Below are 27,768 nucleotides of genomic sequence, written 5' to 3'. Positions count from 1 at the left end.
AATAATAATACTCACCTCATGGGATGGTGTGAAAATTAAATAAAAATTAATTATGGGTGTAAAGTTCTTGCCAGTGCCTGGCATGAAGTAAGGCTTAATACATTACAGGGTTTTTCCTTCCCCTTCTCTGTACTTATTTCCTTTGCCTTATTTGGGTTGGACTTAATTAGTTAACAGTTTGAACAGCTGGCTTGATATTGTATTTTAATCTTGTTCATTTCTGATTCTTGTTAACTGCTAGCGGTCCTGGTTTGCTCAACTGGGGTGTTTTAATGAGGCCAGAGTAGTAAGGTGGGCCTGTATGGGCACTGCTTTGGTCACTCAGGTGTCACCCTTGTTGTGGGCCAGCAGTCCTGCAGCCCGGGGTCTGTGGTTGTCACCAGGGCATCAGCCAGGAGGGCTGGACAGAGCCCCACAGGCTATTACCATTGGGAAGCAGCCGGGTGCATGTCGGGTGGTGGTGCTTTGGAGTGACTGCTGACTCTGGACTGGTGTACCAGCACCTGAATTTAGAGCATGTTTAGACATATCTGCTCTTGGATAAATTCACGTGTCCATCCGCAGATGTGACACTTTTGTAGATGGGACTAGGAAAGAAGGCAGAGTTGCAGTGAGAGGCATTTTATAATGTATCAAGAGAGGAGAGAGCTCTTTTCTCTGCTTTTTACTAACCCCTCCCTCAATTAAAAGCTTTTCTTGCCTGAGAAAGGGAGAGATTTAGGGTATGGTTGGTCCTTCTCAGTCTGCCCCCAGGCCTTGAAGGTACCACACTTCTCCCCTCTCCCTGGAACAGATCCCATCATCCTCTCCACCTCCCTGGCTCTCACCTGCCCCGGGTCTCCTAGAAGCCTTCTGTTCTCCTCGCTCCAGACCACCACAGTCTCTACCTTCTGTGAACAAGGACCCTTCATTTGGCATTCAGCAGAGTTTAGATCATGTCATGTATTAATATTATGTTTCCCCAACTTGGCCTCGGGCTTTTTGAGGTCAGGACCTTGTAGCTTGGCCAGGTGGTTTCTGCAGAAATACCAGGTACCGTAATAAATTTGTATTGCAATAACTCCAGTAATCTGTGTCAGGAAGCTCAGTGCCAGGCCTCTGGTCTCAGTGGACTCCTGCCCACCCAAGGACCAGCTGTATCCCTTGAGTCCAGCAAGACATGGGGAGGAAGGGGCTCAGGGAGTGAGTGCTCAGTAGAGGTTAATAGATTGTTTGATCTGAGTAACTGGAAGCCATGGAAAGTCAGTCTGAAACCTGGCAACTTGGAAAGAGAGGCCAGGGAAAGGGAGCCAGGAAGTGATTGAAAAACGTAAAATTCACTTTTATTAATATCCCACTTTGTTACATAAAGGATTGGTGTACAGAGCAAAATAGAAATAAAGTATAATTTGTGGAATGAGGTTGGATATACATAAATAAACAAATGTATACAATTAGGACCAGGGAAGAAAGAAATATATTACATGAGCTTTTTCATATGACCCCAATTCCTTCAAATTAATTTAAAAAAAACATAAAGGGCAATCTGTTTCCCAAGCTGTCTTCTCAGGTTGGCAAAGACTTATTTGATTTTCCTCTCTGTCTGTATTTCATCGCACCCTGGGTTGAATGAGCTGGCGAGCCACTCTGCCCTCTGGCAGGCAAGCCTTGCCCTCTGCAAGGATTTGCCCATTACTCCAGGAGAGAAGGGCCTGGAAGGTGCACCATCCCTTCCACTCTCAAATTATCAGCACTGATGGGTCATCACTACAAATAGGTTTTATTTTCTTTTGTGCAAGAGCCTGATTCGGAGTCGATTTGACAGGCAAATGGGCCCAAAAGGTATAATGAGGCAACACCAAGCATTTCTGAATAACGAAGTAGAGAAAGGAACAGGCTGAGGGGTGGCAAGGCCTTTTATATCTCTGGGGCACACAGTCCAGTTGGACTGCAGAGCTCTGTTCTGTTTATGGAGCAGGAGAACAGAGTGCCTCCCTCTGTGGTGCTTCTGACCTGAGGCTCAATGGAGGGGAGGGCGAGGGGTTCTCCTGCCAGGGCTGGGTTTCTCAAAAGTAAGGCTTGTCAAACAGTACTGATACTCACATGCTAAAAGTGTGATGGGTAGCATGCAGGTTAAGAGCACTGGCTCTGGAATAAGGTGCTATTGGATTCAGTTTCCACATCTGCCATTCGCTAGTTGTTTCATCGCAGGGAATTTACTTACGTTCTCAAAGACTCAGTTTCCATATCTGGAAAATAGGGAAATAATAGTGATAACCTCAGAGAGTTGCTGTGAAGATAAAATTAGGTAATGAACGAGCAGTGCTTAGTCTGTTCCTCAGTTATATAGCAGCTCTCATTTTAAGCAAGTCAAGTAATATATTTTTATATAAGTATTTAATTAATTCAGTTATCTCTGTGAATTGTCCATTTTTTTGGCCCTATTATTTTATGGTCAATGCAACCTGGCAGAGATTTTCCCACATACCCATCCTACCTTCCCCCTCCAGCCTCTACCCATCCCGCCCATGACAGGCTTTGGTAATGTATCACAGACACATCTTGCTAAACTCAGACTCAGCGTCAGAAGGCTCCCTAACACAGTGCTCTGCTCAGCCGTTGCCAATCAGAGTTGTAAATGTTTATGTTTAAAACATATCCAGGGGTTGTCAAGCATCAATATTTATCAAACCCAATGGGGGCAAAGGAAACCAAGCCCTTTACTTTTACCCTTGACAAACCACTACGAGGGAGTTAAAGAGATGGGGTACATTCCCTTCTCTGAGAATGCTGGGGGAGAAATGATATTTCCAACTCTGATGCTTGGCCTTGGTCTCATCTTGGACAAGCCACTTGATCTCTTGGAATGTCAGTTTCTTCCCCTGTTAAGAGAATAGGTCTTGCCTCCCGGGGGCTGGTTTTATGAGTTGTACTGTTTTCACGCGAAGATGAATTTGATTCTAGTTCCTATTCCCTTGTTACTGTTTTCTAACTGTGGAAGATTTAATAGGGTAGGGAGACACCTGGTAGCTGGGGTTCTTGCATGAATGTGGCAATGAAGCTCCTCTCTTTGCAACTAGATTCTTCCTCTTCTGGATCCTGTTATTGTGAGTCCTGGCCGCTGTGACCATCTCACAAAAGCGCCCCTCTTTGCTGACCACCTCCTGGTCTTGTGCCAGGTACGAAATCCCCAGGCAGGTGACCTCCCCCAATCTCTGTAGGCTGGTACATGGCTCTCACTGGGGCTAGAGCCATGGAGTAGAGGGTCAGGACTTAGTGTGACTTTTCTCTAGGGGTAGCTCTCTCTGGAGCACAGCTCTTATCTTACCTTGATTGGGAATTCTGACACACAACTTTGTGGTCTTGGAAAAGTTACCTGACTTTTCTGAGTTCCAATGCCCTGTCTATCAAATGGGAATGACAGTCTTACTCAGTGTGAAGGCAGGGACCATGACTGATTGTTCAGGGCTTTATCTGCAATTTAGTCAGTGCTTTATAAGTATTCCTGAAGGACAGAATGGATACTTAAAAAAAAAAAATGTATTGGGCTTCCCTGGTGGCACAGTGGTTAAGAATCCGCCTGCCAATGGAGGGGACACGAGTTCGATCCCTGGGCCGGGAAGATCCCACATGCCACAGAGCAACTAAGCCCGTGTGCCACAACTACTGAACCTGTGCTCTAGAGCCCGCGAGCCACAACTACTGAAGCCCGTGCGCCTAGAGCCCATGCTCCCCAACAAGAGAAGCCACCGCAATGAGAAGCCCGTGCACCTCAATGAAGAGTAGCCCCCGCTCGCCGCAACTAGAGAATGCCAGTGCGCAGCAACGAAGACCCAACACAGCCAAAAATAAAAACAAATAAATAAATTTCTATAAAAAAAAATTTATTTATTTATTTGGATGTGCCGGGTCTTAGTTGTGGCATGTGGGACCTTCGTTGCTGTGTGCGGGATCTTCGTTGCGGCATGTGGGATCTTTAGTTGCAGCATGAAGGATCTAGTTCCCTGACCAGAGATTGAACCAGGGCCCCCTGCATTGGGAGTGCAGACTCTTAGCTACTGGACCACCAGCGAGTCCCCAGAACAGATACTTATAGAACATTTAAATGCTCAGTGGGTGTTAATGTCCTTGTACCATCTTCTCATTCTGCTTCCAGTTCTTGGCCCCCATCACATCACACTCTGCATGGTAGGACGTTGGTCATTGATTCAATACTGTGCCAGGCATTTAGGCATTAGGAATATAGTAGTTTTTTCATTGGCAGAGAATCTGCTTGTGTGGGGATTAGACTGTAGTGGAAGGAAAACGCAGTAAACCCAGTGAATGAAGAACAGAGCATATGAGAAGGTGATAAGTGCTTCCAGGAGGGATCGTGCAGGGAAGGGGGATGAGGCAGAGGGAGAAGGGGAGTCGGTTGCTGCGATCTTCATGAGGTGGTCATGGAACGCCTTAATTAGAAGATGACAGCTAGGTAAGCTGTCACTTGATCTTGGACAGAGTCTCTTTCTCCCCAGTATTCCATTCGGTTTTCCTTGCTTGGGTCTTTGCAAGTGGAAGGCAAGGTGAGGTGAGGCCAAGCATCTGTGAGCAATGCCGAGCTTCACCTTCTACAGAAACTAGGAGGGTGACTGGAACCTCATTCCAACACCCTCTTCTCTGAAGTCCCTTGTGTGTGGTTTTCCAGCCAGCAGGCTTCCCAAAGGACCTCACCTGGAGAGGGTCCCTGGCAAGCCCCAGAGCTAGTGGCAGAACAGCAGCCAGCCAGCATGCCAGGTAGATTTCCTTGCAGGAAGCAAGGCTCTCCTGTGGAACAGCTTTCTCATTGTGTGTTTGCCCTGGCACCCAGCACCCCAGCTGCATTTATGCTCCCCCAGGTGCCAGGGTTTTCAAAACAAGGGTGGCAGTGTTTTTGGTGCTAGTTTTGGTTACAAAGCAGTGTGTACCTGCCCATGCCACCACTATGACTGTTTGGACCACCCTCCCCATCTTTTTCTGATGGCCTGGAATGTTTGTGACTCAGTTGGGGTTGGGATGCTCATTGCTCTGAGTTAACTTCCTTTCTCACCATCCTGTCTCACCTGACTCTCCCCACTGGCCTCCTTTGGAGAATCTTTAAGATTTGTTTCTGGCCAATTTTCTGCGGCGGGGGTGGGGGTGGGGGGCGGGAAACATAAAGCAAACATACCAGGGGCACACTTCATTTAGAATGCTGCTTCTCAAACGTTAAGTAGCAGTTGTTTAAATTCTAGAATCTTGTCTTCCCTTGCAGGATTCCATTTCAGTGGGTCTGGAATGGGACCAAGGAATCTGTATCATATCATCATTATCTTAAAGTCAGTTCCCTAGCTGAACACACTTGGATAAACCCAGATTGAGAGACATAGTTTACCTCCCTAACTTGCTTGTATGTCAAAGCTGAATGAAATCTACTGTTGCAATCCTCCCAGAGTTTAGCCCTGTGTTGGGCTCCCAGGTGGCTCTCAGTACACATGTATTGAAGGTTAGAGGCAATGTGAGGTGAATCCTTTTATAAAGAACCCTTCACAATGTGAAGAGTTGCCCACTAATTGATCTGCATAGTTATGTTTGCAGTCTTAACTGTTGAATTTTTCATAAAGCAGAGGCATGTCTCCGTTCAGGATTTTAATGACAAAACGATAGCCTCCTGAAAAGAAGACCTGAATAGGGGTAATTATTTTTGAAGGCATCTTCCTCCCTGAATGTTGCTTTGATAAAGGTGTCTGAAGTTACACCATCTGTTAGTGCTTCACAGCCGTAGCTGCTCATTGGAATTATCTGGGAACTTGGAAAGTATGGATGCTTGGGTCCCACCCGCTGAGGCCCTATTTAATTGGTCTGGGCATCAGGATTTTTTAAAACTTCTCTAGTGATTCTTACATGTGGCCAGGGCTGCAAACCACTGACCTAGGAAGTGTGGAACCCCCTGGAGAGGGGAGTGGGTGATTCATTTCTTGAGACTTATAGGGAGTCCCCTTGGACTAAAGATAGAAGGTCCCCTGGATTCTGTGATCCAAGACTGCTCTGAAATATGTTTCATATAAACAAATATACATACATATATAATGACCCAAACTATATATAATAGTTAATTGTTTTCTACCCCTTTAATAAAAAATCTGTTTCTGATTATAAGGATGGCATGTGGTTATCCAACTGTTGGGTTTATGTAGAAAAGTATAAAAAAGGCTGATAATCTCCCCAAATGCCAGCACATGGAAGAAATAACTGTTAATATATCTGGTGCACATCCTTCCGCTCATTTCTTTCTGGCTAAATACACACGCAGCCAAGATATACAGTTCAGCACCAATGGAATTAGTAATACATACCGGTCTACGTGTTATACCCAACACGTCTTTCGGTAAATCTACATAATAACTTTCCTTAAATGGTTAACTTTCCTTAAATCTACAGAATCATTTTTATGAGATCTTGCCAAATTCAAGCTCTAATTGCACTTGATAAATGGAACATCTACTTCATTGTCGAAGCTTGCTAGATATTTTTTTTTAAAATAAAAGGCAAACAGCAGTGTAGGAAAGCCCCTCTGCTGGTCAAGAAGCTCATGTCTGAGCCGGCCAGCATTGTGCTGGTGGACCATCGAACATGTCGGGGCAGTTTGTGGCCTCGGAACAGAGGGGCTTAGCAAGCTTGGCCACAACCACTCCTTGTAGTGCTGGTCTCTGTTGAGTCTTAGTTTCCTTCTTTAAGACCTTTAAGAGGTCCTGTTTTCACCTGCCTTCTGAACCCACGCCAAGGGTATAGAAAGCCCACGCCAGTCAGCAAAGAGCTGCCTCCCGAACATCCAGGAGCTGGACTCACCCATAGGGGGCGTCTCAGTGGCGACCCATTGCTGGCCCATGGGTCTGGATAGTTACTCAGTTATTGAGAGAAGCTGACAATCTGCATTTATATTTGAAACCTCTTGATTTTTAAATGCAGACAACTAATTGTTTAAAAATTAAAGACATTGTAGGGGCCAAGCAGAACACACCTGGGGCTTTTTAGAGTCCTCTGGAAGCCAATCGGAGGGCTCTCTCTACGGAGCCATCTGTGGCACTTGGTATGAATTTCAGTCTACTTCATTCAGTTCTAAAAATATTGACGGAATGCATTATTCTGCGTGCCAGTCACTGTTTGAAAGATTGGAAACAAAAAGATGAAAAGTTATGATCCTTGTCTCGGGTGGGGTAATTTATAGTTTAGAGCAGCTGTTCTCAAAATATGGTTCCCCAGACGTGCATTCTCAGTATCACCTGGAAACTTGTTAGAAATGCAAACTCTCGGGCCCCATCCCAGACCCACTGAATCAGAACTTGCATTTTAAAAAACCCTGCAATTTATTTTAACAAACCTTCCTGGTAACTCTGGTGCCTGCGCGGGGCATTGCCGGTCTCACCACTGAAGCTTGAGAAGCACTGGTCTGCGTGGGGAGTGCGGAGCACGGGCAGAGGTCTGTGGACTGCAGAAGCCGTGCTGGAAGCCAGGGGAGCTTTTCAGAAATGAACGGCTCCTTCTCAATCTTAAAGGATGAGCAGGAGTGAAGCAGTGGGGAGGGGTGTGTAGAGGGGAGGGGGCAAAGGAGCAGTAGCACAGAGGACAGAGAGTATGTAGGGCGTGTTTGGGATTTGTCCATTTAGAGCGTGTGGCTGGGCCCTGAAGGAAGCGCTGGGAAATACAGTGAGCTGAGAAGACTAGGTGGTGCCAGGTTTTCATTACTAGGTCAGGTTAGCTGGATTGCGTCTTGCAGATGTTGGGACATCATGGGAGACCTTGGGGCACTGGGTCTGCATTTAGGAAAATAATGCTGGTAGCAGGGTTCAAATTCCTTCTGGGTAGAGACAACTCTCACTGGCCTAGATCTTGATTCCTGCCTCTCCTGGCGTGACTTGGATCTGGGTCAGCAATTCCCACCCTTGGATAGGGTGGCGGGAGGGGAGGAAAAAGCCTGTGGGTGAGGAAGCAGCCGTGGCTGCATGTGAAACTGTGACGGTGTCGCGACCACCCCTTCTTCTTCCCTCAGGGAAAACATGCGCTCTCCAAGCTGAACGTTTTAGTGCTTGCTGGTGTCCTCAGCAATGGCGATGGTCTTCATATTCCTACTTTAAAAGCGGCCCGTCAGTTTCTGCAGGAAACGTAACCTTGCTCTGTTTCTTTCTTTAGAGATCTGTAGTGTCCAAAGAGGAAACGATTTGAACTCAAGGCCAGGAAACTCACGTCAATAGCCAACTAGGTCTTGCTCCGTTCTCCCGCCCTCCCTCTCTGTCTTCCACTCTCCATTTCTGTCTCTCTTTCTTTCCAAAATGCTGGCCTGTGAGAGATAATGGGAGCAGGATGCAATGTTACCTCCCCCTGCTGGTTGTTTTGTAGAATGTCTTGTTTGTAATACATACAGAGTGCAGACAGTGGGGCAATGCAAATGACCGAAGCACAAAGTAGACTGAGATTGAATTCATTAATTAAAAAAATTATGGTAAATTAAAAAATTTTCACCCCTTTGAAAGGGTGAAAGGAATTTTTTGACTCCCATTCTTTGCAAAATGATGTAATACATTTCTGAAGTAGTTATTTCTTTTGTCCTGTACTGCAAATTCTCATAGATGAGAATGATTTTAATGATTACGTTGGCAATCTCCTTTATTTTGCATATGTATTGGATGTTCTTTCCTAAACTAAAATGAACAGGTTTTTCCAGTTGATTGCTCTGAATGTTCATTCAAGTTGATCACGAATATCTACAAAACACCCAAGGTTATAGTCATTATGGGCATTAAAAGTGATATTTAAAGGGGATGAAACTTGTGTTTCAATTTAACAATTGATATATTTTTTATCCATGAAGATGGTGTTCGTAAATAAAGGGGATAGTAATTATGACCCTATCAAGATGATAAATTATATAGAGGCTTTTCAGAGGAGGGTGAACGACCCTGCTGAGAAGCGTTAGGGGTACGGTTTTCTAGGGCAGCTCTCCGGACAATTTTCTCGATCCTCCTATTTGTTAGACTCTAAATTTAAATATCCTTCTTAACAATAACGAACCTTACTATCTTCTGAAATCCCTGCCTTGCTTTGTGCCATGGACCAAGAAAATCAGACTGATGTCAGGTAGTTGGGGTGCATTTGTGTGCTGAAGGACATCCCGGTGAGAGGAAGCTTAAAGGAGAAGGATGTGCACTGGCTTTGAAGCCTGGTGTGCACGCCTCTTTACTCAGTGCATGCAAGCCAGTTAACTCCTGTAAGCCTAGTAAACTAGGTATTGTTTAGGTCGTCTCCAGCTTAATTCACTATTCTAATCAGAATGATTAAGGCTCTTGACCTCGTTTAGACATTGAGAGCAGCACTGGAAATATAGAAAGAGAGGGAGTGAAGTGCTTTTATCCTCTTACAAAGACTCACAAAAACAGCGTAATAGTGAATCATCCAGAGGATTAGCTGTAGGTTGGGCATATTCTACGGACACATGTGCCATGCTCTTAATTGTATCTTCTGTTTTTTTTTTTTCCAGTTGCAAATGAAGCCGGAGATAAGACTGCCAGACCACTTGCCTGCTTCTCCCGTGAGTAAATCTGGTTTCACTCCTTTCCTGGGCTCCTTCAGAGCCTTTTTGCCTGTGTGGTTCACCCTGCCAGGTGTCAGTAAAACACTGCTAGTAAAAGAGTAATATAGGAAATGTCTTCAGTGGGTTATTACTCCATTTGAGCCCCATCGCCAGTGAGTTATTCATTGCTATTGCCTTTTCAGTCCTTAGAATTGTGGTTTATCACACCGCGTACTGGGGCTTTGCTATTCGAAGTGTGGACCTGGGAGCAGCAGAATCGACATTGCCTGGTGGCTTTTTAGAAATGCAGAGCCCCAGGCTCACCCCAGACCTACTGAATCAGGGTCTGGATTTCAACAAATCCCCAGATTCCTGTGCACAATTGAGTTTGAGAAACACTGCACTGGAGAATCCCCTCAGAGTACCTTGCCGTGGGGTGGGCTTTTTCTGAAGAATGAGTGCAGAAGAGTCTATGAAATGCTTGTAGTTGTCAAGGTCCATTACACGTGTGGAAGCATCGTCACCTCCCCATGTGGACTTAAGGCCTAGCTCCACTGGCTTTACCTCAGTTTGGTGATATTTTGAAGCTCAGACGGAATCTGTAACTGGTTCTCCTTTGGCACGGGGATGTTTGTAAGGGCCTAGGAGCTCCCCATCAATTTCACTTGACTCCTTTGTCTCCAGGTCTTCATCCCAATGGGTGAGCAAGGGTCAAAAGCCTCTTGATGTTTTCTGTGCCAGAGTGATCAGCAAGTAATACATTTGAAAGTTAATGCATTCCCTGGGATGAAAACCCAGATCCCAGTGAAGGGAGTGGAAATACCAAGGGAGATTGAGTAGGGTTGGGTGGAGATGCTCCCCAAATGGGCTGAGCATCCAGTGGAGAAATAGTGGAACTGTAAATCAAAATAGATGGATTTTTCTTTCCAGCGCCGTCACTACTTGCTGGCTTTCACTTAAAGGAATTTCACTTATGCTTTCCGAGCCTCAGTTTTCCCGTCTCAAAAATAGGAAACTCATACCCATCTTCTCTCTTTTATAAAAAACTTACCATCTTTTGAAGTGATGGCATGAGAGTCACTGCATTGTTCACATAGGGCGGACAAAGTCTTGTGTGTGGATTCTGCCAACATAAGTCTTAACACGTAGAGTCTGAAGTATCATTTCTCTGTTTATAGGGCTTCTTCCAAATTCTGCCTTCTAGCTCTTTTGCCGGGGGGGTGGGGCTTCAGAATTTCGGGATTGATTCCTAAAAACGATTTTTATAGAACCGTAATAATATGTGATAACGAAAGAGCATTAAGTGCTCACATTTTAGAAGCTGTGTAATAAAACACTTGCTTCTCACAGGCCCCCCTTTTCACTGCCCTCCTACCTGGAATCATTATTTCCAAAATAAGTATTTCATCCCACAGCTCAGTGAGGATGATGAATATGCCTTTAGTCCCTTTATTTCTTCATCTCCTGAGCAGTAGTCAGGCAAATTAATAAGCTGGGGTGGTAATCCGACCATGCTGTGCAGGCTGCACCCCCATGGGAGTTTCTGCCGTTTAGAGGCTCATCATGCTTGCCTTGAGTGTTGAAGGGTGCTGCGAGTTCAACACCCTTGAGTGTTGAAGGGTGCTGTTGAGGAAGGTGTGGGAAGCATGTCGCAGGCAGAGAGAACACATGGGCACAGAGGAGCCTCGCACGTTAGGGAAACTGGCTGGAGAGGCAGCCCGGGGTCAGGCTAAGAGGGGTCTTTGTGCTAGCCCATGGAGTGGACCCTGATTCTGGGGAAGCCTTTGAAGGGTGTCCCACTTGGCCAGCATCTCCGCCTCCTCCTGGAGCTGGAGGTGGCCTCAGGGGACCAGAGCTGTGTGGTGAAGAACTGGACCTCCCAGCCCAGCTCCAGACCCCAGTCAGGGGACGAGCTCCTGGAGCCCCCTGACACTGGGCTCCTGACATTGGGACTGTTGGCCCTGGGGCCGGGACTCCTGCTCGTCCAGATGTCTGGGATGCTGGGAGGCTGCCCTCCAGCGCCAGCCCCAGAGAGCCCTCCTCTCTAGAGAGGTCTGTTTTATGTGTATATCTGTCTCCCATTAGACAGTAGGCTCCTGGAGGCCAGCGGACCCCTGGTTGAGCATGTATTGACTGTGCCTGGTGCAGGAACAGCTGCCTGTTGAATGAGGACTGAGTGAACTGCTACCCTGCCTGCAGCTGCCCCCATTCCTCCTTATCCTAACTTCGTGGGCAGGGCAGGCTCTCCCACTGCCAGCACACACACTCCCGGATCCCTCTGGATCCAGGCCTCCCTCAGGGGGCTCCCATGTACTAACGTGAGGGTCCTCAGAAGCCACGAGGGACATGGGCTCTGGTGTCAGGCCTGGGTTTGGGTTCTGAGTCCAGGAATTCTGAATTCTGTGTGAACTTGGGCAGGTAACTTAATTACTCTAAGCAGGAATGAGTGCTCAAATGCTTAAAAACATGTGACGTGGTCACCGAACCGTCAGGACAGATGTTGGCCATGGCTGATGTGAAGGAGGGTGCAGGAGGCCCTGATAGGCCAGTCACTGGGTGGGGCGGGGGCAGCTGAGGTGGATATTGGCCCTGATTGCTTGAGGTAAATAATATAAAGCGTAGTGTTTGCACACTGTAAGAGCTCAGTAAGTGTGGGTGATTGTCATTACGTATATTATTACCCTGAGCCATTTTCCTCTCCCCACCTACCTTTCTCCCTCCCTCCCCTCCTCCTTTCCTCCCTCCATTCCTCCCTCCCTTCCTTTTACATGTGTTTATTGAAGATTTTTCTCTGCTATGCCCTGGGGGCACACAGATGAGTAAGTTTGTCTTCCAAGAGCTCACAGTATAATCAGGGAGTTGGAGAGTTGGACAAGTAAGTGGCTCCAGTGCAGTGTGTGGAGGGAAATGCGAGAGATCGGTATGGGAGCTATATGGGGAAGACCTCATCTGGCCTGTGTTGGGGGTGGGTTCAAGGGAGTCTTCCTGGAGGAGAAAAGGATTAGCTGAGGCTTGGGGAGTGTGTGTGGGTTAACAGGTAGAAAAGGTAGGGAAAAAAAAAAAAAAAAAGAAGCAATACCACTCTTCAAGGAATAAAGGCCATGTGTAGTGTTCAGACGTGGCCACAGTGTGGCAGGAAAAGCTCAGATTTGGGTGTACATCTCTACTCCAGAAGGCTTAAAAGAGGCTGCATGCAGTGCAATGGACAGAGCACCTTTTGAGAAGGGAGTGCACGGAATTGGAAGAGACTGTCCTGAGGGAGGAGTTGGCCCCAGAGCTTGTGTAGCTGGGCAGCTCCATCCTGGAGTTTTGATTGCTTCCCTAATTGAGGAAGAACAATTTCTCCCCTGAGATAAGTAATGATTGAAAAGAAAAGAGTGGTGTCAAAAGCAGTAAGAAAATGGAGCCTAATTAGTAATGCCTGCAAATTTGGCCTCTTTTGCTTTGGGAGGTAATAATCCAGGTAGTGTTGAAAATAGATTATCCTATAAAAGAGCTGGAGTAGTTTCGGTGGATGGATGATAAAGCAAAGGGAGGTCGCCTAGTATTTTTATGTTGGGTGTATGATTGGGTGAATGATCCCCTTTCCTGGGCAGAGATGGGCAGGGGCAGGCGGGGATGTACAGCTAGGGTGGGTGCTGGGTGAGCCTAGTACCTATTACACGGTAATGGCCATTGTGGAGCCCCAAGGCAAATTCAAATCACGTCTGACAGAGCGCTCAAGTCCAGCCAGAGATTTTTTCTAAACTGACTGTCACAGCAAGGAGGGTTTCTCACAAGCATCAAGTTGGGGGTGGATGGGTTACAGAACCAGGATGATGAGAACAAGGATAGGATAAAATGGGTGGGAGTAAAGGCTGAGAAATGCCATGAGCAGTGATGGGCTGTGGCTGTTGGCTGGGTGTTCAACGTTCTCAGGGGTGTGTACTATGAGCTAGAGCCATATAAAGGGCCCAGGACAGGGTAGGAAGCAGATATGGAGATTTCCTGGTTTGTCTTAAACAACTGTAACTATTTCCAAAATGTTCAGATCCTCTGTAGAGCTCCAGGTCCCACCTCAGTAGTATTCACAGACCGAGCATCTTCATTTCCTACTTGCTCCCGCAGAAAGTTACCTTCAGCAGTGGCAGCTCTAGGGGCTTAGGGGTAGCAATGCAGCTCAGTGGTCTTCAAAGTGGGGACCCTGGGAACTTGTTAGAGATATGAGTATTTGAGCCCTTTGCCAGATCTGCTGAATCAGAAACTCCTGAGGGTGGGTCTCAGCAATATGTATTTTAACAGCCTAGTGGTGATTCTGATGCATGCCAGTATTTGAGAACCACTGCTGTAGTTGGAAGGACTATGTTATGGTGGTGGCAGAGATAGAGGTAGAGGTAAAAGGCAGCATGCAGGGCAGTACAGTGGTTTTATTTAGTTTATACATTACAGAATAGTACAACTAGCAGTTTTCGATAACTGCTTGTAATATGTAATTGCATACAGACATAAGACAGAGCAAATGTTAATTGTCCTTGTCAAAGAATAGCATATTATTATTATTTTATTTTATTTTTATTGGAGGAGTTTGTGGGGGCTGATGGAGGTTATGGGAAAATGATCTAAAGGTCCCTCTAATCCTCCCTTGTGACTGGCACTGCTCTGCATCATCTCTTGAATCTAATCCTCTTTTTTCTAAGATCGTCTCCTACCTGGCCCTGACCTTTCCTACTCCACAACAAGGTCATTGTAAGAACTGCTTGGTTGGCCCCTAGCTTCTTGCTTGTAGCTTCAGATCACCCTCCACACAGTAACCTGTACCGTCACGCTTTAGTTTCTGTCATGACATATTTGTGTTTCAGAACACAGGGAGTTACTCCCTAACTTGTGTTCATCCAAGATTTATCTGCCTGACCACAAGGGTCCCACTGCTTGTTCTTACCCCCTTTCTCCATCCCTTTCATCAAATATAGTCGTTATCAGCCATGCAAATCTGCTTGGTTCAGTAAACAGATATATCAACCCATTATCTTAGATTTGAAGAATTTCAAGTTAGACCAGAACTTGCAAATGATCTAGTCCAAACCTCACTACTTCCTGTAAAACTCATCCTCTTTGTGACATCCCTGTTAGGGGGTCATGAGCTCTCTGAAGGAACCCATGCAGTGATGGAGAACTCACTTTGTCTTAGTGAGGGTTGATGGTAACGGTCATAGTGATGGACTGGAATGTTATGTGTTTGGGGAACTGCAACTCACTCTGCTTTTCTTTTTTTGAATGCGTTTGATCAAGTCTTTGAATACGTCCACTATATCACTTGGTCCCCAATATGTTAGTCATGGGTCCACCAGTGGATGGCTGATGATACTATAAGTAGCTTCTAGAAGCTTGTGGACAATATGTAACCCAGATGTTAGCTGGAGGCTCTTGGTCCACTGAGATCTAGTTAAATAGGCTCAAATCACTGTTGTGTGCCCTTTGGAGGTTCAGAGCAGACCTCAGTGTTTCCGTGAATATCTGGGATTGACTTAGTGTTCTTCTGGCCCTGATCTCCTACCTCTCTTGATTGTGTTCCTCTGTATGCTTCTGGCTCTTTTCATATCTGCTCTGACATAGACTCAGATGCAGGCCAAAGCCCCTTCCTCTTCTCTTCTTCCCGTGTAACCAGAGGCTATTGGTCAAAGCAAGACTTGACTGAAGATTAGGGAAAGGGAGATCACAGTATGCAATTGTGTGCAGACAATTTAAAGTCATAGTTCTCTTCTCAACAGTTCTTTCACCCATCCCACAGCCAGTAATTTTTTTAAAGACCACGCTGCCCATGTAGCTCCTGGCCTACCACCCCTTGATCCTCCTCTATCCACCGTCCTCCATTCTTTACCCTTTATTTCCACTTCTCTCTTAGGAATAAAAATACACTCCTCCCAGTCTCTCGTGCAGAGCTGCATGACCATCATGTTAGTTGCTTTGGTATTTGCTGACACCCTTGCCTTCACCATCTCTCCTTTATTTTCAACTTATTTCTTTTCCTCCATGAAGGCCAGTTTCTTCTTCCTTAATGGGAATTGTGGTCCAACCTGTTGAGATACTAACAGATATTTAACTCCTTGCCACAAGTGTATAAGCTTACACCATTAAAAAATCTGATTAGAATATTTTTTTTGTGTGTGTGTGTAACGTGACCCCAGGGAGGCCAAGGAAGACATGGATTGGCTGTTGTATGCCAAGCACCTCCTCTCCTCCCCTCTCAATGTATACTCCTTTCAATAAAGTTAGGATAAAGTTTCTGATTCCAGTAAGAGGTGCACTAAGAAAACCTGAAAATCCTCCAATTTTTATAAGCCTGTAGGAATGCTGAGTAAAATATTTTTTTAAATGCCCTTAAATGCATAGTTAAACTTGCAATATAGAAAGGGAACTCTGCAGGTGGTAGAAATGAAAGAGGAATTTAATATCAGTACAGCAAGCTGTAAACATGCCTGCTGATTCTGCAGCTATGCTGCATGGGGGTGGTGCTGCTAGTTCCATGGGATCTAGTAACACATGTTTTAACATCCACCTGGGGAAAGAAGTTAAGGCCTTGGCCTGTGCAGCCTGGGGAGTTGGATATGAGACTTCTGCCTGAACTTGACTCTTAAAACATATGGCAGATCGTGTTTTCCAAAAATATTTGCAGCTCTATCTCCCATCCCACATGCTCTTCTTGCAGAGTGATGTTGACAAGCCTCCCACTGAGATGTGAAGCCTATGTTCCCTCCCCTTGAATTTTGGTGGCCTGTAACTGTGGCAGAATGTTGCTACGTGACTTGCAAAGTCACATCATCATAAGTGATGCAGCTTCCACCTGGGGCCTGTTGGGATGCTTGTTCTTGGAACACTGTCATCATGCTGTGAGGAAACAGAGAGGCCATATGGTGAGCCCACTGCTGCACCACCCATCCCAAAGTACAGGTTTGTGAGCAAAATAAATGGTTGTTGTGGTTTGAAGCCACTAAGTTTGGGGTGATTTGTTATGCAGCAATAGATAACTGGAACAAAGGGCTACCTCCTCAGTGAAAGAGGGACCTGAAAAACAAAATACATCCATTAGCATAGGGAGATAACAAGGAAACTTGTTTGCCTCCTCTTGCTCTTGAGGAAAAGTCTCCCCTGGGCGATGGAAACTACCTGCCTGGTCCAGGTACCCTTTCAAACTAAGAAATTAGTAAAAATTGGTTCTGTGGGCTAGTAATGGCAGAAACAAATGGAAAAATGCAGTAAAATCAATTGTAAAAATATTCTGAAATGCAACCCAAGTCATAATGTATTTTCATAAAGAAAACAAGGAACACTAAATATCATCTCACAATCAAAATTTTAAAAAAATCCACAGGGGCAGCAGTCCACCAGGATGAACAAGAGTCAGTGAGCACAATGAATAGAGAATTAGAACCCTGAGACCTCGAGGTAATATATTGACAAACTGAAAGAAAACACGAACTATATATATTTAAAAATAAAGATATAAAAAGAATTGAAACTCTAAGAAAGGAACAAAAAGGAAGATTTTTAAGAGAACCTATAGAACTTCCAGAAATGTGAAAGTTGACATTAACAATAAACAAACAAACAAACAGACAAATAAACCCAAACACAGTTTATCCACCTGTGTTGGGTAGGACTAAAAAGGGAAATAATGAACTGGAAGATATATCTGAGGAAATTATCCAGAATGCAGCACAGGCAAACATGAAAGAATGGTTAAGCAATATGGAAGATAGAAAGAGAAGGTCCAACATACATCAAATAGGGATTCTAGAATGAAAGACCAGGGGGAATATGGGAAAACTAGTAACTGAAAATCTAGTAGCTGAGAGTCCTGCAGAGTTGACTAGTGATATGAATCGTCAGATTGAAGAATCATACCTAGTTTCAAGCCCGAAAATAAAAATTAACCCATTGCTAGACACATAATAATGAAACTGTAGAACATAAGCAATGAGAAAAAACTAAAAACAATTGGAGGGAAGAAAGATTACCTACTGTGTCTGAAACTGTAAGTTTAGTTCTTCTGTATTAGAAGAACCTTGATTTTTTAGTGGGGCCTATGTCCCCATCCCTCCAAATAGAGTGCATTTCTCAGGTTCTCTTGAAGCTAGGTATGATGATGTAACTAGGTTCTGGTCAATGAAATGTAAGCAGAACTGTTGGGGCAGATTTCTGGAAACTTTCTTGAGGGTCTTGTGCTCCCTTTTTTCCTTTTCTTATTTATCCCTTCTCCACCCTGCTGCCTGGAACACAAAGTGATACTGAAAGCTCTAGCTGCCACCTTGGACCACAGGGATAATGGTCACACCAAGGGTTGGTAGTGTGGTAATATGAAGACTTTGTGGAACAGAGCTGCTATACCAGCCATGAAATGCTTACCTCTAGATTTTAGAGAGCTTAACATAAGCTTCTATCTTGTTTGATATTTTGGAATTTTGCGTCTCTGTTACACAGACATGTAGAATCCTAACTAATGCATCTACCAAGAGTAATAATTAGACTGCATACTTCTTAATAGCATATTTAGAAGTCAGAAGACAAATTGAATATTTGTGAAATGATGAGGGAAAAGAACTGCCAACCTGGAATACTATACTGAGAGAAATATCATTCAGGAGTGAGGCCAAAATAAAGACATTTTTCAGGCAAAGAAATTCCAAGAGAATTTATTATATGTATACCCTTGCACAGAGAATTACTAAATGCTATATCTCAGGAAGAAGACAACTGAACCCAGAAATAAGAATAAATTATGTTTAACAATTAGTTAAAAAGAATATTGGGATGTTTTTAGTTTTTTAAAAAACAGCTTTATTGAGATATAATTCATATACCATAAGGTTTCCCTGTTAAAAGTGTACAATTCAATAGCTTTTAATGTATTTGTGGAGTTGTGCAACCATCACCATAATCTAATTTTAGAAAACTTTTGTCATTCCTAAAAGAAATCTTGTGCCCAATAGCAGTCACTTTTCATTGAGACTCATACTCCTAGTCCTAGTATATCACAAATCTACTCTGTGTTTCTATATATTTGTCTATTCTGACCATTGTATATATTATAAAAGGAGTCATATAATACATGGTCTTTTGCGATTGGCTTTTTTGACTTAGCATAGTGTGTTCAAGGTTCATCCATGTCGTAGCATGTATCAGAATATCATTCCTTTAAATTGCTGAATGATGTTCCATAGTGTGGATATTCCACATTTTATTTTTCTTTTCATTTGAGTTGATTCCACTGTGAATAATGTTGCTATGAATATTTGTGTTCAAGTTTTTGTGTGGATGTATGTTTTCATTCAGCCTGGATGTATACCTAGGAGTGGAATTGTTAGATCATAAGGTAACACTAAGTTCAACATTTTGAGAAACTGCCCAGATCTTTTTCAAAGTGGCTAGACAATTTTATATTCCTGTCAGCAATATATGAGGGTTCTAGTTTCTCTAAATCCTCCCTTACACTTGGTATGGTTATTCTTTAAAATTTTAAACCTAGTAGGTGTGAAGTTGTATCATATTGTGGCTTTGATTTCCATTTACCTAATTACTAATAACATTAAGCATCTCTCCATATGCTCTTTGGCCATTTGTGTATCTTCTTTGGAGAGCTAGTTAGTTTTTAAGACAAAAGGCAGCATTCCATTCTCTGATTTTCTAGTTGAAGGAAGTACAATAAAATGAAAAACAGTCATCAAAAGGAAGCTGCCAATTATTTATGAATAAAAAGTGGAAGAAAACAGAGACCTCAAAAACATCTGTTGCCACACTATACTCATCATCTCTATACGAGTTCCTACTCCGGTGTTTCCTAACTGAATTGGTGCCATTTTATTCACTAGGCAACATCAACCAAAAACCTAGAAATCATATGTGCATCCCTCTTCTCCCTCACCAGTCACCAAATTATACTAGATCCATCTCCTGAATTCTGTTTCCTTCAGATCCTTTCACTCCATTCTCACTGCCACAGCTTTATTTTAGCCCCTTGTCGTCTCCTACCTAATAGATTTCACCGAGCCTCCAATTTCCTCTGTGAAGTCTGTTCTCTTCCCTGCCAGAACAATCTTCCAAAAGATAAAGCTGATCATGTCATTCCTCTCCTTACAAGCCTTCAGATGTCTGCTTCTGGGAAGATGGAGTAGACATGCTTTTCCCTATCACTCTTGTTAAGTACAACTAAAAACTCTGGTCATTGTATATAAGACAAGCAAAAAACAAAAACAAACAAACAAACAAAAGACTCTGAAAGATGAAGAGAAGAAGCCAGACCAGCTAGAGATAATTGGGACCTGGGGAATGAAACAGTGGTGAATTCTCTGGATTTTCTTTTTGCCTTATACATCCCATTCTTGGAGATGGAGAAGCCAGAATCCTGGAAATGCCAACAGATCAGACAACAAAAGGCCCAGCAAAACCGTGCTCTCTGTATCCAAAGGACCAGGGAAGGGACATTCTAGCAAGACAGAAAACGTTTAGACAATAACTAGACACTCCACTCCAACCAAATACCACAGAAAAACTGGGGTCCCATCCTCACCCATGCCAACAATGGCTGGGTAGGGAAACTGAATGTCTAGCCTCACATGACTATGAGGTGCCCTAAGACCCCCACTGTGGTGGCCTTGGAGAAGGCCAAGTAGGGAGCTGGCCGGTAATGAGGTCTCTTTCCCACCATGGTATCAGTGGAGAACATGTGGGGAACATGGAGTTCCACTTGCAATTGGTAATGAGGCATCCTTCTTCTTCCCTGTTGAGGTGATGTCACAGGAGGACTAGTGGAGAATCAGGACTCCATAACTGCCAAATGGTACAGAGGCCAGACTCATCAGATGTCACTAGAGGTCACTTGGGGAGCTGAAATGCTCACCCTTTTCCAGCAGTAACAAATTTGCCTCCCCTCCTTAGGTGTCAAAGAAACTAGAATAGTTAAAATAATTTTGAAAAAGAAAAATAAGATGCAAAGAATCAGTGTATTTGATTTTAAAACAATGTATAAATAAGGACTAGGTGGTACTGGTGGAAGGATAGATCCATAGATCAATGGAACACAATAGAGAAGCCAGAAGTAGATCCATACAAATATGCCCAACTGATTTTTGACAAAAGTGTAACAGTAATTCAATGGAGATAATATAGTTAAATGTTGTTGGAGTATTTGATCATTCATAGGCAAAAATTCAAACCTCAACCGATGTTTCAAAACTTATACAAAAATGGACTTCAATGTAAAATGTAATACTGATACGATGAAACTTAGAAAAACAAAACAGGAGAAAATCTTTGGAATATAGGGCTAGGAAAGAAAGACATTATTGAAAACATGATCTATAACAGGAAAAAAATGGGTAAGTTGGACTTCATCAACATAAAACCTTTCTTCTACAAAAATACTCTGTTAAGAGGTTGAAAAGACAAGCTACAGTCAGGGAGAAAATATTTGCAAGTAATGCTGCTATCCAAGAAAGCTCTGGTATCTATAATTCTCAAAACTCAAAAGTAAAAAAGTAAACAATCCATTTAGAGTATGGCCAAAAGATATGAAGAGACATTTTACCAAAGAAGGTGTACAGGTGGCAAATAAGCACTTGAAAAGGTGTTCAACATCAGTAGCCATTAGGGAAATGCAAATTAAAACCACAATGAGATACCTCTATATACCTATCGGAATGACTAAAGTACGGAGAAAACCATGGTTGGAAAGGATACATGCACCCCGATGTTCATTGCAGTGCTGTTTACAATAGCCAAGACATGGAAGCAAACCTGAATTTCCATCGACAGATGAATGGATAAAGGAAATGTGGTACATATATATGCTATGGAATATTACTCAGCCATTAAAAAAATGAAATAATGCCATTTGCAGCAACAGGGGTGGGCCTGGAGATTATCATACTAAGTGAAGTAAGTCAGACAGAGAAGGACAAATGTCATATGATATCACTTATATGCGGAATCTAAAAAAAAATGATACAAATTAACTTATTTACAAAACAGAAACACTCACAGACTTAGGGAACGAATTTATGGTTACCAGGGGGAAAGGGTCGGGGGGGACAGATTAAGAGTTTGGGATTGATATGTACACACTACTATATTTAAAACAGATAACCAGCAAAGACCTACTGTACAGCACAGGGAACTTGGCTCAATATTCTGTAATAACCTAAATGGGAAAAGAATTTGAAAAAGAATGGATACTTGTATAGATATAACTGAATCACTTCGCTGTACATCTGTGACTAATACATCTTTGTTAATCAACTATACTCCAATATAAAATAAAAATTAGAAAAAACAAATACACTATTTAAACATATGCAATTTATTACATGTCAGTTATATTTCAGTAAAGCTATTTAAAAAGTCTTAAGAGAAAGAAAAAAGAATGGCTAAAATAAAAAAATAATGATCACATCAAATCCTGGTGAGGATACAGAGAAACCACATCATTCATACATTGCTGGTGGTACAGCCACTCTGAAAAAGTTTGGCTGTTACTTAAAACACTAACATGCAACTACCATATGACCCAGCAATTGCACTCCTTGGAATTTATCCCAGAGAAATGAAGTCTTACATTCACACAAAAATCTGTACATGAGATCTCACACCTATTAGATACAGGGGTTGGTGAGGATGTGGAGAAATTAGAACCTTTGTTCACTGTTGGTGGGGATGTAAGATGGTGTAGCCACAGTGGAAAACAGTTTGATGGCACCTCAAAAAATTAAAAATAGAATTACCATATGATCCTGCAATTTCACTTCTGGATATATACCCCAAAGAATTGAAAACAAGGACTTGAAAAGATATTTGTACTCTCTTGTTCATAGCAGCATTATTCACAGCAGCCAAGAGGTAGAAGCAACCCAATTGTCCGTTGATGGATGAATGAATAAACAAAATATGGTAAGTACATACAATGGAATATTATTCATTCATAATAATGAATGGAAATTCTGACATGTTGCAACATGACTGAACCTTGAGGACTTTATGTTAAATGAAACTAGCCAGTCACAAAAAGACAAATGCTATATGATTCTAGTTGTGTGAGGTATCCAGAGTAGTCAGATACATAGAGACAGAAAGTAGGATCACGGATGCAGGGGACTCAGAGGAGGGGAGAATATTGTTTAATGGGTACACAGCTTCAATTCTGCAAGATGAAAAGAGTTCTGGAGATGGTTGGTGGTGATGGTTGTACAACAGTGTGGATGTACTTCATGCCACTAAACTGTATACTTAAAAATGGTTAAGATGGTAAATTTTATGTTATGTGTATTTTAACCACAATTTTAAAAACCCTATACATGAATATTTATAAAAGCTTTATTCATAATAACCTCAAATTGGAAACAACTCAGATGTATTTATCCAGTGAATGGTTAAACAGACTGTGGTATGTTTCTACCATGGAATGCTACTCAGCAATTAAAAGAACAAACTACTGGTACGTGCAGCAACCTGGATGAATCTCCAGAGAATGATGCTGAGTGAAAAAGCCAACCCCAAAAGGTTATAAATTCCATGTATGTAGCATTCTTGAGATGACAAAAATATAGAAACGGAGAACAGATTAGTGGTTGCCGGGAGTTAAAGAGGGAGTGAGGTGGGAGGGATGTGGGTGTGGCTGTAACTGGGCAACGTGAGGGATCCTGGTGGTGATGGCAGTGTTCTGCATCTGTGTGAACATCCTAGTTGTGATGTTGTACTATAGCGTTACAAAATGTTACCATCAGGGGAAACTGGGTAAGGGTACGAGGGATCTTTGTATTACCTGTTACAAAGTTCTTGGCATATGACGAAATGCCCTTCAAAATCTGGCCCCAGATGACCTCTTCTGTCACGCTAATTCATCATTTAAGCCCCAGAAACATGAAAGTACTTGCCTGTCCATGCTGCTTCACTCCTCTGTGCCTTTGCACGTGTGTTTCCCTCTGCTGATCACCAAGCCAACCCATTCATCTCTCAAAGCTCTGGTCAGAGGGCACCTTTTCTATAAAGCCTGGTCTGACCCCCAGGACAAAATTATCACTCCCTCATTTGTTTGACATCTATGTATTTCTACACAGTTATATTATTACTTGCTTCATACTGTATTATAAGTAGCTCTTTATTGACTGTTTCCCTACTAGATTTTGAGTTATTTGAAGGCAGAAACTATGCCTTGCCAGTCAGTATATATAAATGTTCAATAAATGTTTGTTTAGTTGGACTGAAAGCAGAGTGAATGGGAATGTTCCAGATCTGTAACAATTCCAGACAAGGGGAGGAATCCCACTCATTGACTGGACAGCTCTTAGGGATCCATACTCAGTTACCTAACTAGAAAGAAGTCAGATGCATTTTAACTTACAGGACTCCCATGATTTACCAGTCACAATGATGCCTTCTTTTCAACAACTATTTATGGAGCACCTATTGTGTGCCAAGTACTGTGTCTACTCCCCTCCTTGGGCAGGCAGGTGGGCCAAGGTGGTGCAGTGGTTCCTGCCATCATGTGCATTAGGCCCTGGCTAAGTCTTGGATTGAAGCACAGGGTGGACACCTATAGTCCTGTAGGCTGTGAAATATGTGACTCCAAGGACATCATCCTACAAACTAAGCTATGAACAACTTCCTCTGCAACTGTACAGTCCTGGAGGCTCTGCTGAAATTCTCATGTTTGCAGATGCAGTTCTTGAAACTTGTGAAAGAATTGCCTCGGTTCCAAGTCTGTAAATTTTAGCTTTAGGGAAGCTAGGTTCCCTAATATAGGGCAAGATAGGAAGGGAGGTCAAGATGTGAAGCCAGTTGGGTGAGAAACTGAAGAAAACTCATGCATGATACAATTAAAACACGTAGAAGAAAAGACTGACAAGAGATTCATTCATGTTTTTAATATTGGGTTACAGCCTCAGAAGCAGATACCTTAGAAGCAGATAAAAAAAAGTTAACCTTGAAGGACATTTTGGGTGCAGGAGTATGAAAATGAGTAAATCACAGTCCTTTCCCTAAAGGAGTTTACTGCCAACAGATGATCCATTGTTCTTATTACCGGCAATGGCTAGTTTGGGCCAGAATTAGAAAGAGTTCTTCTCTGTGACTAATATATTGTCCCCAAAGCCTCTGTTTTTCTGGAACCCTTGATTAAAATCTCCAAATCTCCAAGCGATTACTTTCAAACACTTATATTTTTGATCACAGTATACATACCATTTAAACATGTCTAGGATGAATGTGGCACATTCTTCCAAGTGCTCAGAGCACTTTCATATGGACTATATTACCGAATTCATTCCCACCAAGTTTTTATAATAAGGTTAAAAATCAATCCTGGAACTTCCCAAAGGAATACTAGGCAGATTTACAAATGAATCATCCAGCAGATGGTAAGACTTGGGTTTTTGCATGCTTTGCAGACATTAACATACTTCAAGGTAGTTATGCATTGAAAAATTTTCACAATTATGGGGGAGGTGGTATCTGAATTAGCGATAGTCTAAGTTATAGAAAACTTAAAAATACTATCTTCTAACTCTCAAGTACCCAACTTACACTAACCATTAACGGTGTTTGTCAAGTAGATTTCACTCTTAGTAGGTAAAGCTTCTCTTTTAATTAGTATACTAAATGAATGCTGTCAAATTTCTTGAAAACAGTCTCCCTTTAATCTTGTCTATATCATTACTCTGCTGAACAGACTCATTCTTTTGATGTGTGACGAAGAGTAATCGAGACATTTCCTCTTGGAATTGATGGTCTCACTATTATAGTGATCCACTGCACCAGATGAATTTCTAAATAGACTTTGAAAATTATGTGGGAGCTGTGCCCATCAACTGGGTAAAGACAGATGCAAGGCTTTGCTTCAAAGCAGATTGGGCACTGTTCTTACTGTTCTCTTTAGGCTTGGGTTATGCGTTACTTATTGTGAAAACTAGCTGTTTGAATGGGAATGTCAGTCTTACTCTTGGTTCTTTCTGCTGAATTTATCTGGCAGCCGAGGTAGACAGTGAGTGAAACCTAGAGTGACTTACATACCTTGCCTTTCAGAAAACAACAGGCTCTGTATCAATCTTTTTGCATCCCAGAATGATTAAACTAGGGTTAAATCCAAAATAAAACTCCAAACAAAATATGAAGAACTAGGGAAATGAAACACTGTCCTGAAGACTTAGGGAATAGGTAGACTTCTGAAAAATGACCTAATATAGGAGCCAAAAGAAAAAATGTAAATGCTACTTTGCATTCTCTGTAAGAAGCAAGAAGACATAGACCCTGTGAGATAGGAGCAGAAAACTGTTAAGAAGAAAAGCAGGTTGATTTTGAGTTGAGATGCAAAAAGGAACAATGCACAGAAAGTAAATATGAAACATAGGAATTAAAACCCTCACTGAAATATAGAAATGGCACTGAAAAGATTTTAATCAATGATTGGAAGACAAACTTGAGAAACAGTGTGTTAGACTATAGAGGAAAGTGATGAAGAATTGAAGACGCTGAGAAAAGATAGTAGGAGGTCAGAGAAGAAAGAACCAACACAAATAAATTAATCATAGATATTCTGAGACTAAAGCCACACAGTTGGAACAGAAGCAGTAATCAAAGATAAAGTTGAAGGCAGCTTGCCAGAACAGAAAAAAGGTTTGAGTTTGCATATTGAAAGGGCTTGTTGTATTCCAGAAAAAAATTGAAAATCAGTAAAAGTAACCCACAATTACATATACGCCAGCAAAACTTTTGAAATACAAAGATAAAGAAAAATGCCTACAAAGGGAAAAAACACTATCAGACTTGTTTCCTAATTCTCTTCTACAGCATATAAATAGCAGAAGATAATTGAGAAATCGTTCAGAGTTTAATGTAAATTCAATAAATCTGTCCCTGCATTGTTGTTCACGTGTATCTCATTAACCAACATATCATTCTTGGAAAGAATTATTCGAGGATATACTTAAGCCAACTGAAACATGAGTCAAAATAAATTCTGTAGAGCTGTTCTGTCCCATTAAATGTGGCTATTGGGCACTGGAAATGTGGCTAGTCCTAACTAAGATCTGTAAGTTTAAATACACATTGGGTTTTGAAAAAAAAAGAAAAATGTAAAAATCTCATTAATAATTTTTATGTTGATTACTTATTTAAATGTAATATTTTGGATTTATTGACTTAAAGAACATAATTTATTAAAATTAATTTCATTTGCTTGTCTGTAATAAATGTAGCTACCAGAAAATTTAAAATTACACATGTGGCTTATATCTGTTCTGTTGGACAGTGCTGCTCTTGAAGATAAATTATTATGTTGAAGAACTGGTGAGCACCAAAACCAGGTAAATTTATCCTTAAGTTCAAATAGCTATTGGACATAAAGTTAGAAAACAAAATGTAATGTGAAACACAATTCTTAACAACGGAACTTCTTAATATTAAAATAACAATTTAGAAAGAGAATTCAAAAATTCACATAACATCAGTGAAAGTGAATAGAGGAATAGGAAGTCTAGGAAGACTAATTTAATCATCTCATACAGGCAAGAGTCAATGGAAACTCTGTTGTTATTGATGTTGGCAGTAAGATAATAAGAGAAAGAATAGAAGAATGTATATTCTTAAATTTAAGAGTAACTATCATAGTGTTCCAATTATTACAACTATATATTATTTCAAAAGGCAAAATTAAAACAAAAAAATGATAAGCAAGAATGTTTCAGGTGAGTACAAAGGAAAAGGAGATAGCTGTGGCAGTATTAAACTTGATAAAATGCAGAACTCAAGAAATAAAGAGCTGAGTCATTTTCAACTGATAAAGGATGTAGTCCACAATGCAGATGTGATAACTCTATACCTTGTTTTCTACACATAGAGTGAATCTTTTCTTTAAATTCAGTGCCCATGAAATAGTTATAAAAATTACTGTGTGTTGGATGACAGATGACATCAATAGATTCCCCAAATCAATATTAGATCACATAGAACATAATCTCTGACTATATTGTTATAAGATCTAGAAAGTAAAAAGAAAAAATAAAGAGTTAAAGAAGGAAGGAAAAAAGGAAGGAAGAAAGAAAAAAAGGAGAATGGAAGAAAGAAAGAAAGAAAAGCTTAAGTTACAACAACCAAAAATACTTTAAGCACTTGAAATATTTTTTCAGAAGTAGTCAACTTCTGGGTCAAAAAGGACATGAAAATTTCCATTGCAGTCTTCTTAGAAAGGATATTCAATGAGAAGT

The 27,768-nt window shown here is 42.0% G+C and overlaps 1 protein-coding gene across 8 annotated transcripts in view; it reads left to right on the top strand.

Annotated features, from left to right (window-relative positions):
- The window catches only part of PDE1C (phosphodiesterase 1C), a 610,522-nt gene that overhangs the window by 203,466 nt on the left and 379,288 nt on the right, over positions 1–27,768 (top strand). For all 8 annotated transcript variants that reach the window (XM_029234327.1, XM_029234329.1, XM_029234331.1 and 5 more), the window contains one exon: positions 9,509–9,559. In XM_029234327.1, the coding sequence (XP_029090160.1) occupies positions 9,509–9,559 (51 nt within the window). The remainder of the gene's footprint in view (positions 1–9,508; positions 9,560–27,768) is intronic.

Source organism: Monodon monoceros, unplaced genomic scaffold (genome assembly GCF_005190385.1).
Source record: "Monodon monoceros isolate NGI ecotype Baffin Bay Population unplaced genomic scaffold, NGI_Narwhal_1 Super_Scaffold_2, whole genome shotgun sequence".
NCBI lineage: Eukaryota > Metazoa > Chordata > Mammalia > Artiodactyla > Monodontidae > Monodon > Monodon monoceros.
Note: the sequence above shows the minus strand (reverse complement) of the source record. Positions and strands in the feature narration are given on the sequence as shown.